Source organism: Aedes aegypti, chromosome 2 (assembly GCF_002204515.2).
Source record: "Aedes aegypti strain LVP_AGWG chromosome 2, AaegL5.0 Primary Assembly, whole genome shotgun sequence".
NCBI lineage: Eukaryota > Metazoa > Arthropoda > Insecta > Diptera > Culicidae > Aedes > Aedes aegypti.
In genome coordinates, this window is record NC_035108.1 from 269,549,799 (window position 1) to 269,564,821 (window position 15,023).

General features: G+C 37.6%; 1 protein-coding gene across 4 annotated transcripts in view; it reads left to right on the forward strand.

Annotated features, from left to right (window-relative positions):
* The window catches only part of LOC5571425 (voltage-dependent calcium channel subunit alpha-2/delta-4), a 206,598-nt gene that overhangs the window by 28,404 nt on the left and 163,171 nt on the right, over window positions 1-15,023 (forward strand). For all 4 annotated transcript variants that reach the window (XM_021845058.1, XM_021845059.1, XM_021845060.1 and 1 more), the window contains exon 3: window positions 12,505-12,586. In XM_021845058.1, the coding sequence (XP_021700750.1) occupies window positions 12,505-12,586 (82 nt within the window). The remainder of the gene's footprint in view (window positions 1-12,504; window positions 12,587-15,023) is intronic.

Sequence of the window (15,023 nt, forward strand, 5' to 3'; positions counted from 1 at the left end):
AAAATCTTTGTGGTTTAATCTTAGGAAGAATTTATGGAGTATTTCCTGGGATAATCAGCGGGGTAATTACTGAAGGATTGATTCTGAAAAAGGCTGTAAGTATTTCTGAAAAAAATACATGAGGGATTTTCTGGACATTCTTGTTTGATTTCTCGAAATAAGTTTTGCACGAATTACACGAATCGTAGAATAATCCTTTGTTAGTTTCCTGAAAAAAAAAAATCTGTAGGAATATTTTAAAAATATCTCATTGTAATACCTGGAGAAATCATCACATAGTTTTTTGAAAGTATTTTCGTTGTAATTCCGTTGTTGGACTGCTGAAGAATTTTCTAGAGCAAATTTTGAAGGAATTCCTATTAAAATCATTAAGAAAATTTCAAGACAAATTCCTGGGCGAAGTACTAGGAGAATCTCCATAAGAATACTTGGAGGGATTCCTGCAGAAGCCTTTATATGTACCTGAAGAAAGCTCTGAATGAATCTCTAGAAGAATACCTGAAGATGAAAATCTATGAACCTATAAAGAAGTCGAGTAGTAATCTCTGGAGCTGTAAAAACGAAAAAGAGACTACAGAATCTTTAGTACAGATGGATTAAAAGTTTTGCGTAAAAAAGACCCTTGAGAGACTTCTGTTCACCTTTGTTTGCGTTATCGAAATATGGTTTGATACTTTTCAAGAATGTATTCAAATATGACGTCCATCATTTGGGGGAGGGGGGGAGTCTACGAAAGTATGACAGTACGTGTATGAGGTATTGACAGAGGGGGTAGGAGGGTCCAGAAATCCCAAAAATCGATGGACGTCGTATTTGAATCGTCCCTATAGAGTTAAAATTTTCATTTCGGCTGGACTCGGCTTTTGATTTGACTCATAATTAAATGTTTCCAAACCCGTTCCTGGCTTCCTCAGGTTATAGAGGGCCCCTGATATTCGATGATTAACGGAACAATGTATTTTTGGAACCCAAAACCACGATATTCCTTTCAAAAGTAATGTTCCATGGTGATGAAATAAACGCTATTTTTATCAATATACTAGATGATATAAGGGCCCCTAATCATTACCAATTAAGGGCCCCTCCAAACCTAATTTGCCTTTCCCCGATACATTTCAATGTGTAAAAAACTCAATTTATAATGTTATGAGAAATTTTCACTATGATTTCGGGGCCCCTAAGAACCCGGGGCCCGGTGCGGACCGCACCCACCGCACCCCCCTAGCTACGCTACTGTAAACACAATCTTGAGTCAAGCACTAGGTATATTGGATAATATTTTAAACTAACCTTCAAAACCTGCTGGTAATAATCTGACTAACTACTTGAACTTGGAGAAAATGACCTGTGGACACATGATCTATGAAACAACAACAACATATTGTCTGGGCCACTGTAAACGAATTATCAAAGATCTGGCGAAAATAAACAACCTGATTTTTAATTTGGACAAACTAGTCGGTAGTTCAAAATCAAATGTGTTTGAAATAAACTAGCTTACACTTAAAAGTGACATAATATTTCAAAATTGAAATAACCTATACCACAAGGTAACTTTAAAATAAAACCATAAGCTAAAAACAACCAAATTTAACTCAAAAACAACAAAATTATTAGGTTGAATTTCAACAAAATTATTGGTTGTTTCAAACTGAGGCGATTTTTCTCTGTGAAGCAGTTGTAGTGAACCGCTTGGGCTACAAGAAAAAATAAACACTGAAAAAATTTTTTTTTCGTCATAAAAAGCTCAAAAATAAGACTTAGATTTCAAATTACACAAGAATAATTTCTTAATACACTAAGGTTTTTTTTTACACGGTCCCCCGTGCCGTGCAAAAAAATTCCGTGCAAAAAAAAACCGTGCTAATTCTGGAATTTGTGTTAAAATAAACCGTGGTAATTCTAGAATCCGTGGAAAAAGTACCGTGTTAATTCTGAAATCCGTGTGAATAGGAAAAAAACCGTGTTAATTCCGAAATCCGTGTAAATAAGTAAAAAACCGTGTTATTTCCGAATTTTGTGCAAAAAAAGTAACGTGTTAATTCCGAGAGGCGTGTAAAAAAAGCCGTGTAAAAATAAAACGTGCAAAAAAAACCGTGTAAAAAAAGACTTTAGTGTATTGTTTAATATTGTTTAAAAATCTTGATAAGGAATATATGTTTGAGGCAAAATTTCATTATTAGGGATATTTTAGTAAAAAAATTAAAATACTTTCAGTGATTATTTTATTTCTGCAGCCTAAACGGTTCACTACATTTTCCTCTAAATTCATCAATCAGCAATCAAATGATTTCTCTACACTCATCCGCTACCGTAACCTCCCTCACACAGCACGAGCTGTAGTGTGCATATCGAGAAACACAAAAACTGTGAAATGAATGTCTTCTGACTCATAAATCCTGAATTTAGCATAGATTTCAGAAATGTCTGATCATTAACAATAAAAATAGTTCATTATTGCTTGTAATGTCGAATGCGACACACATACAATGAAAGCAGCTCTCATTTCGAAAAATGATAGAAATTGTCAAAACCGTACCTTTTTCTGGTGACGCCATCGTGGTCGAATGCATTCAAATGACATTTTTCTTTCGTACGTTCGTTTGATCGCTCGTGTTATGAATGATGAAGGCAAAGGCTGTCGAATGTCAACGAAAACGTGTCGAGTATTGTGATTGCTAACAAGACTGGATAGGTCAAGAGAGTGGATAAACTTTCATACATTTGTTGATCAGTGAAAATAAATTGTATTTGAAATCAATTTTCACCATTTGCAAATATATAGCATACGCACATATTTCCATACTCAAAAGAGTATTTAAAGTGAGATTACAAGAAATATCCCACAATCTATTAGGACATATTTTTTTTGACCCATTCTCAACCTCTTGGAAAACACGATGGTGACTATTGATTTCCACAAAGTGTTCTGATCTGCAAGCATTCGATTTTTTGATTCATTCATAGAACGATTGTTACCCTGCGGTATGACTTTAACAGTAGAGTTTTGCTGTCTGTTATATGGGTAATAGTCGGTTTTTGATGATTCTCGAAATTAAGGTACCAATAAGTCAAGTCGTTCAAAGTAGATTCCAAATTTTTAATCAAAGTGAATAATTAATTAATCTTCTACAAAATACGAGATTATGTTGATTATTATAAAAGGAAATCAAAATAATCTCCTATTAGAGCTGGTATTGAAGTTATTAAAATTCCAGTTACAGATGAGGGGGTTACAAGGAAAGCGGACAAAACCATAATTTGGAGAAAATCGACTTGAAAGGTTTTACAGCAATGCTTCATTCCATGCAAATTGTATGGAAACCTAAAACACAATCAACAATTTTCTACGAATTGTTTTGAGACGTTGTGAAGCTTGAAAACAGTAGAATTTTTTTAAGTAAACCCAGCTCAAAATGTCGCTTTGCGTTTGACCCTTTATACTCACTTTTAAAATATGTTTTTTAGTTATACTGTTATAAAAAGTTTTAACGTATGAGATTTCAGTGTATTCATTTTTTCCTGCTTTCAAATATAGAAATTCTCAAAGTTTTGCATTTGAATTTCTCGGTGAAATTATCGCAATTCCCCTATTTTCTAAATTATTCATTATACTAAACGGACTTTATGCCAAATAACTATTTTGCCAAACGGATAATATGCCAAACAACTTTATGGCAAATGAGAACACCAAACGGGATATTATATTTGGAGTTGCATACTCGTCTTCCAAACTGGGTCGATATTCTATTCATTTTGGGGGTGAAAATTTGTGCAATTATTAATAAAAAGTGATATGCCATTCGGGTTCTTAATATGGGACAATGAGAAACGACAAAACTTATAAGAGCTTTACAAGAATCCTCATCATCCTGGTTCAGCTGGATGACAATGATGCTGCGTGCTGCAATCTCTTGTGCTCTCAGAGGAAAGGATAGCTAGCTAGCTTCATAGGACACCACACCGCAAGAGTACTTCTGCAGCCAACTGGCGTCCGTAGAACAGTTGTTGGTGAAGTGTGTTTCACCATCTTTGAATTTTCGGTGGCAAAAGGGTGACGTCTGATTTTGAATATGCTGGTGATTTCCATTGGCGAAGACGGCAGCAAGACAACGAAGACGGTTTGGTGGTGCCAGTTCGCATCTACCTTTAATTTTGGACCAGAACAGATGTCAGTCAGCGACTCATGGTGGCAGAAGTAGGTAGTAGCAGCACAAGTGTTGCACAAACCGTCGAAATAATGGATTTGGAGACGGAGGATAATGAATTTCATCTATTCATGCAGTTGAAGAATTAGTTTTGCACTAGTACGATGAGTAATCGTCTTTCAAAATATCATTTGAATTGGTATAGGTATTATTGATTTTTAGAAGTTTATAGTTGTTAACAATGCATTGTCTTTTGAAGCAATGCCTTGATTTTTTTCTTTGCGTCTTTAGTTGTTCAATCTCAAGTATGGAACTTGTTGTTTTTTTTTGTGTTTTCCGCTCTGCTCTATTGTGCCTCTTTGTTCTCAGTTTGACTGGTGATATGCGCTGGCTGGATACAAGCCGACATAGTACATATATTGTGTACAGGGCGCAGTTTTCCAAAGGAGGGTGCAAAGTTTTGAAGCACTTATGTGTGTTCCCTTGAATAAATATGGATCCTCCTCGGGTGCAGCGCGGTATTTTTGTGCGCCAGAGTTTGTCGAGATAATTTAAACAATTTAAACTTCAAAAGTATTTAGCAACGTACGGGTTGAAGTTCAGTCAGTGTGCCAATGGCTACCGCACCATTTTGCGTCCACTGGGAAAAGTTCAACAAGATGGTATGGTGCGGTGGTGAGTTTTGAAAGATTCATTCTACTTGCAAAGTGATGCTACAGCTACGAGCTCTACGATTTGATCATTGACATAGATAAGAGGGTGATAGAAGGGCGAATTTTTGGATTAAACTTTGGCAGTATCTACTAATCCGTTCAGCTGTAGAATAAGATTGATCAATTATTTATAATGATAAAAATATGAAAAATTTGTATATTGACACAATATACCGATGTTCGTTAGAGCAACTCGCATGGTAAATGGTGGGAGTCGAACTGACGACTCTTGTATGCTCGACGAAAAGTCCTATTTGTAGCTGAAAAACGTATTTTCACTTCACACGAAGTATCATGGTTATTTGTCACAATGTTCTAGGATACACCAATTCTCCGACAGCTCCAAACACATTTCAATAAGACACTTCTGCACCAACACCACTAGACCCATGAAAAGACCTGCCTCTTTATCTACCTGCAACCATATACTTCGTCTAGTATATGAAACTGAAGACAGCCTTACCAAAGACGAAATAAAGACGTCCATGTCCCTTGTAGTTCCCCAAAATTCTAAGGCGCATGAGGTAATAGAGCAATATCAATAAATATAGGGGTCTATTTTGTAATTCGAGCAGATTCAAGTGACTCGTCTGTAATCACTGTCGATCAAAGTAAGCATGCATATTTCAGATGTCACCCGTCGACTCCCATAGTAATCCAGTCACATAGAGTGAGGGCTGTCGAAAAACTCGAGTGACAAAGCCGAGTCGAGCAACATTTTTGGTCGACAGTGACTCCAGTCGAGTCGTTTTTGGTCGACTCGACTTATAAAATAGGGCCCATATTCTGTGGAAAGTGTACTGCGAATTGTCAAACTTGGGTACCGAGTGTAAAACCAAGGAGCCATATGTAGTACAAAAGACGAATTAAAAACATAAAAGTCGGGCTCAGAATGGATACCACTTCTAGTACTACATTCGATTCCTTGGTACTACATTCGGAGAATTTTGTTTATTGAGGATGTCATACGACTCCATTTTAGATGTTGACTTGAGTATAATAATTGAATTCTTTAAGAAAATTTCAATAGTTCTCGTACGATTCCCGCGAAGCAGAAATTTTAATTATTTTGTGCATCTTCTAGCAAAAGTGAAGTGAATAAATACAGTCAAAGCTCGTGATAACGATAACTTTTATTGCATCAAATCTCTCCATAACGACATTTCCAATTGTCCCTTAAATTTTACATACTAATTTTATCTTTTATAGCGACTTTTCTTTGCTTCGACCGTTCTCTATTACGACATTCGAGTTAAGTTTGGTGGTCAATATTACGACGTTTTAGCGTTCGTTTTATTATTTTAGTACATATTATGATCGTTTTCTTGCTCCATGTCCCATAAGGAAATCCATCTTCTTTATAAGGACATCAGTAATAGCGACATCTCCATATAATGACGGTCTCTTGCGATGTCGCTATAACGAGCTTCGACTGTAAATGCATTATATGTCTTAATACAGCCATTCCATGAAAAAGCAATCTAGTAGGTCATCGAATTTCGTGAAAATTTGCTGTTTTGTTCCTTATTCGAAATAAGGGTACACGTGTTTCTGGATTTTTTATTAGGGTGACCATTTCTAAAGTAGGGTGACTAAAAAAATCGCAATTTTGCAAAAAAAAAAAATTTTTTTAAGGATTATAACTTGACCGCTTGATCGATTTTCAATTTTCTTGGACGAAATGAAAGTTAAAGATTTTGATTTCAAGAAAAATATAAAATTTCACAAAAGTTGTTTTTGTATATAAAACAAAATAATAATTTCTGTTTTTTCGTGGCCTCGGGACCAAAAGGGCTATTGCTGTTCTCATTTTTTCTTGACAGTTCAGAAAATTTCACGTTTACTGTAAAATTTTCAGCGATGTATGTTTTTCATTTTTCGAGATATATTTTTTTGAAAATAAAAAATCAGTCATTTTTCATCGGAACTGACTGTAGGTCTCAGCTGAATAGATTTTTTATTTAAAAAAAAAAAAAAAATCATAACTTTTGAACAGCTCAACCGATTTCCAATCTTTTTTTATGGAATGATTTATGGAATCTTTAACTTTCATTTCATCTAAGAAAATTAAAAATCGGTCAAACGGTTCAAAAGTCATGTATTAAAAAAAAATTTGGCAAAATCGCGATTTTTCTGATCACCCTATTTTGGAAACGGTTACCCTAATAAAAAAATCCAACGGTTGGAAACGGTTACACTAATAAAAAAATCCAAAAATACGTGTATCCTTATCCAAATAGCAAATTTTCACGGAATTCGGTGACCCACTAGATCGGTTTTTCATGGAATTACTGAATAAACATGTTTAAATTTCATTGTGGTGTAAACTGAAGACTACTGCAAAAATAAAACAAATTTATGTAATGTTACAGCTTCGCGTGAAATTAAACTAATATACACTACCTACCATAAGTATACAATCGCACCACTTAGTATTGCAATACCCCAGTTGAATATTGCAGCACCCTGAAAACTTTAACATTACCTAAATCTATAATATTTATGATGCAGTATCTCGGGATCCCTACTTTCTACAGAGTTGCAATCTTCAGAGTTCGGTTCTTCGAAGCTGTTCAGAAACCTTATGGCGTTCATTAGGTGAAAATTTTAATGTGGTATTTTGTCGCTAGCATTCTAGCAAGCTATAGCTCATGATCCCGACCACCTAGAAAGTTCGTGTATTTAGCGAATGTGTTAAAAAGCTGTAAAGCTATACAATGAAGCATTGTTTAGTTAGCAATTTTGTCGCTACGTGGCGCTAGTGTGCATGTTAATTTGGTCATATTTCAGTAGACTCTAGGTCATGATCCCGATCACCTACAAAGTCCGTGTCTTCAACAAAGTTGTTCAAAAGCTTGAAAGCAATTTGAGGCAGCACTGTTTTGTTAGCAATTTTGCTGGGAGCCAAATTAATGCCAATTAGTTACATAAATGTTGACAAAAACTGAAGTTGAGTTGTTTTTACCAGATCTGACTCAGTGAACCACCCGATTAACTCCGGACCAGTGGACTTATCTAATTATTCCAATGGTCTTTAAAAACTAGACATTCATATGATTCCAATGGTTTAGTGTCGAAGAAAAAAACGTCGAATACCAAAACTTCGATTCCCAAATCGTCGAAAAGGACAAACGTCGAAAGCAGTATATTTTCTACAGTGATTTGGGATTGGTTTCCAGATCTTTTTTCACATCGTGTTCGTTTGGCACATAGTATTTATTCTTTCGAAAGAAAATTATTGTTCTAAGAAAATTTCGTTTTCTTTTAATTTTATCTTTTCGAAGTTTTGTCATTTAGACGTTTTGTCACCCAGCCGATTCCAACGAATCTAATACGAAATCAAAAAAATGTGTAAACGGCAATATTCTTAATTTTTTTTTTCTATTTGCTTGGCGGATACGGGTTTTTAACGCTAATCATATGATCGCCATTAGCGTAATTTGAGCATGAAGCTAAGAAGGCATGACACATTCGATCGAAATACTACTTGTGCAAAGTGCATACTTATCTTAAGAGTTTAAAATTTTCCTTCATTGCCGCTAATGATGGAAAATAATTGACTTCAAACGTTTTCATTCTGCCTAGTTCTTTGAATAAACTTTATATCATAGCATTCTAGTAATTTCAACCAAATTAACCATTAAGGTGAAGATGAATTGAAGCCAAACTTCAAATTTTCAAGAGCACAAATCTGAAGAAGCGAACACCCGTTTGAGCTGAAAACTTAATTGATTGGTCATCACCAGATAGTGACCAATCGATTAAGTTTTCAGCTTAAACGGATGTTCCGTTCTCAAAATTTGTGCTCTTGAAAAATTGAGGTTTGGCTTTGATTCATCTTCACCTTAAATATACCAAAAATCAAATATGGGATTAAAAGCGTGTAGCCAATGTAAAATGAAGCATTAAGCCATTAACCACCCTTCTTAGAAAGTGACGTGTCCCAAAATCAACATATTATTTCATTATCAACATCCGGCTACGATAATGACATTGATCTGGCATATGTTCCCATCTCGTTTATTCACACTCTTGCGGTTGCCGGTGCTTCTAGGATAATCCTGATACAGCCCAGCAGCCGGGCTTAGCATCCTTTTAATAACTGCCAAATGGCACCGAGAGTTGTGCTGAGTTACGTGGGGAGGGTTCCGACTTCCAAGAACCGTTCGCAACATCCAGCGTGAAATAACCTCGGCTAAACGATAACAATGTAGTAATATCTGTCAATCTGCGGCATGAAGTGGAATGGCGTGTTCGAGCGTGTTGTATATGCTGAAATTCCTTCTATTTAAATACCTGCATAAATTTTGTCGTCAGCGTCGAGATTGTGTGCCACCGAGGCGCTTTTCCACGGCAGCCTGTTTGATGCTCCCATAAAATGTATGAATTGTACAATAATCGAAGATTGCACCATAACACAGTAAGTAACCGATAACATATACAATGTGCTCCATAAATAAGCAAGGTCGAAAGACAAAACGTCGAAAGGACAAAAAGTCGAAAGACAAATGGTCGAATGGAACAATAGATCGCAAATGTTTTGCTTGATTTGAAACTTTTCCTTTCTGTTCTTCGACCTGTTGACCTTTCGACCAACGAATAACTTTTCCATGCAATGAATATGTTCCATCATAATTGAAAAAAATACCCTTAGAGGAGCATAAGTTTGGTTGGTAAATGGCTGAGCATAGCGTACCATTGGTACTTCACGTACCTGAAGGAATAAAATAGACCCCTCTGTGCGGCCCTTAGTCGCCTGCTCAGCAATTCCTATCCCTACCTCCTCGCGGTACTGGCCGGGGTAGGCATAACCTTAGGGAAGATCGGATAACCAACCCCGGTGGGAACTTTGGTCGTATGCTGACAGGGTAGGGGGGGGAAGGGGGATGGGGGTTGCTTTAGCTTTTTCTTCAGCAAACCTGGAGCGTCTGTACTCCATGTTAGGTGCGGCTCACAACAGCGTCTGTTCCCCATGTCAGGGACGGCTGATCATCGTCCGAGTGCCAGAGAAGGACTCTAAGCAAAACTGTGCACTATGGTCCTCCGAACATTTAGGGGGAACGGCTTACGCCTAATTGATTTCGCCGCCTCCAAGAATTTGGACATTCGTAGCACCTACTTCCAGCAGAGCCTTCCATACCGATACACCTGAAGCTCACCACAACAGGCAGAATCACAAATCGACCACGTTCTGACTGATGGACGACACTTCTCCGACATTATCGACGTCAGGACCTATCGTGGCGCTAGCATCGACTCTGACCACTATCTGGTGATGATTAAACTGCGCCCAAAACTCTCCGTCGTTAACAACATTTGAGGACTGCTGGATAACAGTGAAGGCAGCCATCAACAATGCAGCTGAGAGCAACGTCGGGTACGTGGAGTGGAATCGACGGTACGATTGGTTCGATGATGAATGTAGGCAGATTCTGTAGGAGAAGAATGCAGCGCGGGTGGTCATGCTGCAGCAAGAGACCCGGCAGAACGTGGAGCGTTATATACGGAAACGGCAACAGCAGACCCGCCACTTTTGGGAGAAAAAAGCCGCCTAGAAGAGACAGAGTGCGAGGAGATTGAACAGCTGTGACGGTCTCAAGGAACACGCAAGTTCTATCAGAAGCTCAATGCATCCGCACGGCTTCGTGCCGCGAGCCGAGATGTGCAGGGATAAGGATGGGAGCACTTTGACGGATGAGCGTGAGGTGATCGAAAGGTGGAAGTAGCACTTCGACGAGCACCTGAATGACGCTGAGAGCACAGGCAATGAAGGACGGGACAACGGAGAAAATGCCTTCGTCAGTACTGCGGAGGATGCAAACCAACCAGCCCTCACTTTGTGGGAGGGTCAGGATGCCATTCACCAGCTCAAGAACAATAAAGCTGCTGGTGAGGATGGTATCGGAGCTGAACTCATGAAGATGGGCCCGAAGAGGCTGGCCATTTGTCTGCACCGGCTGATAGGCACAATCTGGGAAACAGCACATCGAGTTCGTGGGAAGTTATCAAGCCGGCTTCGTTGACGATCGACAACGGACCAGATCTTTACTGTACGGCCAATCCTCCAAAAATGTCGTGAATACCAGGTCCCAACGTATCACCGTTTCATCGATTTTTAGGCGGCATACGTTAGTATCGACCGCGCAGAGCTATGGAGCATCATGGACGAGAACAGCTTTCCCGGCAAGCTTACGAGACTGATAAGAGCGACTATGGAAGGTGTGCAGAATTGTGTGAAGGTTTCAGGCGAATACTCCAGTTCGTTTGGATCTCGCTGGGGACTACGACAAGGTGATGGACTCTCGTGCCTGATGTTCAATATTGCGCTAGAAGGTGTTATGCGAAGAGCCTGGTTCAACAGCCGGGGTACGAATTTTACGAGATCCAGTTAATTTGTTTGCTTCGCGCATTGTCGGCCGAACATTTGAAAAGGTGGCAGACGTATACACCCGCCTGAATATTAATAAAAAGTCTGCTATGTGTTTATGGAAACACATTTTGTTACTTTAACTCAGACAATTTATTGTTTTACCGGCAAAATTCAACTTATTCATGGACCATTTTGCTTATTGCATGTTTATTGGTACATTATGCACTTTGCTGTTGTGCACTTTTCGATTTTTGTGGAGCATTCAAAATGTGTTATTGTTGTAAAAACCTTTTGGCCTTTTCCGCCTGCTTACGGCTTACTGCTGTGTCCATTGGCATCGTTTCACGTAGCTAACAGAACATGAGCCAATCGACGAGGTTTGAAATTCTTCGATGTTGCCACTGTTTTTCTTTTCCCAGCGTGGGAGTGAACCGTGGAAACACTATATGTCATCTCAGGCCTTTGATAGATAAAATCGATTTTATGGAACCAACTTTCGAATCCGAGTAGGTAGAAGAAATCTTCGTACACATGGAAAGTCTTGTTATTCAATCTTATCGAGAATAAAATTGAAATCTCTTTTTTAAAGTGTATTTATCTACCTTCGGGAACACCCAAAGTATGAGAAAGACGTAACGAAATATGGTACTTGTATAATCATTAGCTGGGAGATTTCTATCCCAAAGTTGCCATTTTTACATTCGTATATCATGTGGCATTGTGGCAGGTATACCTGCAATGATGTTCGATGCCCAGGGTAGTTGAGAAATTTTTCATTGCGAAAAGATACTACACTGACCGAGAATCAAACCCAAATGCATTCAGCATGGATTTGCTTTGTAGCCGCGGACGTTACCACTAGGCTATAAAAGGCGTGAAATACATGTTTTACTATTAGACTGTTGCAAATTATTGAATTTTTTGCCCCATCCTTCTCCGATTATTATTTTTTCAGGTGCACAGTTAGCCGTAACGGTAAACGTGCAACTTTTCACCAAGACCAAGCTGAGGATCGTGGGTTGTATATTTACTGCCCTGGGAAGCATATATGAATGCAAAAATGGTCAAATGGCAAAACAAGCTCTCAGCGAATTAATGTGGAAGTTTCAAGACGAGCCTAAATATATTTTGCAATCCGTAACGTTTACCAATCCAACAGAAAAATGAATGTAAATAATTAAGGAATAAAACTATTATTCACAAATCGTTACATCCTTTCCTACACAGATTGACCTTTTCTAACTAACCAAAAATTTCCGTTTTCCATTTCCAGCGTCCGAAATTGGGCCATCCGCTTCGGTGTGGATCTTTGGGAGTTTGGCCGACAGTTTACCAAAGTGAACGAAATCAGAAATGTAAGTATATTATTAGATTACAGCCTTGAGCCTTAACCTGTCACGGGCTTGACAGTCGGTCGTGTCAGTTGGGTCGGAAGAGGTCCATTTTGTGCTCATTTAATACTCTCCACTAGTGCTGCTTGCGTCGTCGTTTGTTGGCGAATTGTGAACCATTCGAATGGGGGTTCCGATTATTCAAAATTAATCATGCCGTTGTTGAACAGCTAGTCAGAGCACAACAGAAGAAAGTGATCTTTTTACGAGCGATATGAACACACAATGGGCATAGGGAATGAGCCTGTTGCGAAAATCGTCGGACGGCCTATGGAAAGGACAAGGGCAAGGATAGGAAATCTAATTTACCTATTTTGAACGGTGGCATTATCCTTGGACGGTCGCATGCTCTGTCCGGCTGTTTTTTGATACGTTGAGAAGGGTATGGGTACTCTTATTTAAGCAGGATACCTCGCTTTCGAAAGGTTTTAGCGAATGACTTTAACTCGTTGTATGAACGTACATTTTGGTATCTAACGTTTAGTCGTACCTACACGTGTTGGTACAGGTGTAAGCAAAAATGTTGGAACGTAAATCACATACTCAATTTGATTGTTTTCTCTTGCAATAATTGCTTATTGAAATATATTAATAAAAGTATCTATTTCTTTATTCTTTATTAGTATCATTCCAAACATTACATTCATTTTTTATATCTAGGTGTTCTGTGTTAGGGGATTTTTTTTATTTCCGTACAAAGTGGGCCGAAGGGTCTCAGATTTTCATGAAACTTTTTCCACAGGCAGGGCTTATCAATGATTCTATACCATTACCCGGAATACCATTGCCCGGAATGCAATTTACCGGAATACCACTTACCGGAATGTACCATTACCCGGAAAAACCATTTACCGGAATGTACCATATACCGGAATGCACCATTACCCGGAAAGCCAAATTTTCCATTTTCGACGACCTTTTTCAGTACATTTGTGTACAATATTTATTCTCTTTCATTGATGCTGAGCACAAATTATGTCACGCTAACCATGGACATTCTTGCCTCGGTTTCCATAAACACTTTTTCAAAAGTGATCTTCAAACAGCTATGGACCAAATATGTTTTTCTTTATGCCGGCGTTACGACTCAACTAGGACAAAGCTATTCTAGTAGCATTTCTACAGTTTATAACTGGCTAAAATATTAACGTCCCATAAAAAAATATAAAATTTCCATAAAAAATGCAAAATTTGCCAGTAAAGAAACAAGGGTAAAATCAACAGAAAAGTTAAAAATTTCCATAAAAAAATAAAAAAAAGCATAGAAAAAACAAAATTTTCCATAAATAAAAAATTTTTGAGCAATAAATAGATTCAAAAGTGCAGTAGAATCGACAATAATCTCACTAAAAAATATCGAATTTTCCATTTAAAAACCTCAAAATGTCCCTATTTTCTTCACAAAAAGCAATAAATAATTATAAATTTTCCACAAAAAAAAGCCAAAATTTGCAATAAATAAATAATAATTCGCCCACAATAAATCAAAAATTTCCATTAAAAAAAATCATAGATAGCAATAGCAGTAAATGCAAAGTTACAATAAACAAACCCAACTGAGCAATTCAAAATGACAATCAATACATGAAAATGTTGTAGAAAATTCCAATATTTAAGTAAAACTTTCCATAAAAATAACGTAATTTTCCAAAAATGAGTAATAATGTGTGTAATGGATTTCATAAATTTTCAGTCAAACTGAAGCATTGTTTTCACAATTGGAGCTAATTAGTCGTCGTAGATGTAGTAATTGCATTTTAGAGTTCGATAATTAATTACGTAAGAATTTAGGGGAGAGGAGAGTGGGGAGATTGGCCGGGTTTGAAAAAAAAATTGCTTGCCATATAGAATAAATTAATGTTTCATGCAAAAAATCATACATGGAGGGGAGGCGAGGCTTCGAAAAATCACAAAAAAATGTTTTTTAATACACCCCATCGTTAGGCGCTACAATTTTAATTATTTCGGCAAAGTTGAAATAAAACATGAAGTGGGTGATGAGGTACAAAAGTAGCGTTACAGCATGCTTAACCATATTTGTAGTACTGAGACAACCCACTAGATCTAAAAATGAACCTATTAGAAGATACTTTAAAAAGCGTTATGTTCGTATGCAAATAAAAAAAAATGTTTAGGAAAAAACTCATCAATCGAAGTATACACATTTCTGCAACTGCTGTGGGCAGTTACATTACTGATGCTTAGTTTGTAAACACCAGTTTCCTGGCTGGTGGGGCATGAGAGCATAAGCTTCTACCATCAATGTAGTTGGACATAACCCAAGCAGTGACATAAGTGTTCCTAATATTGGAAGATTAGATATCCCATGTTCCATGTTTCATTTCAACTTTGCCGAAATAAGTAAAATTGTAGCGCCTCACGATCGGGTGTATTAAAAAAC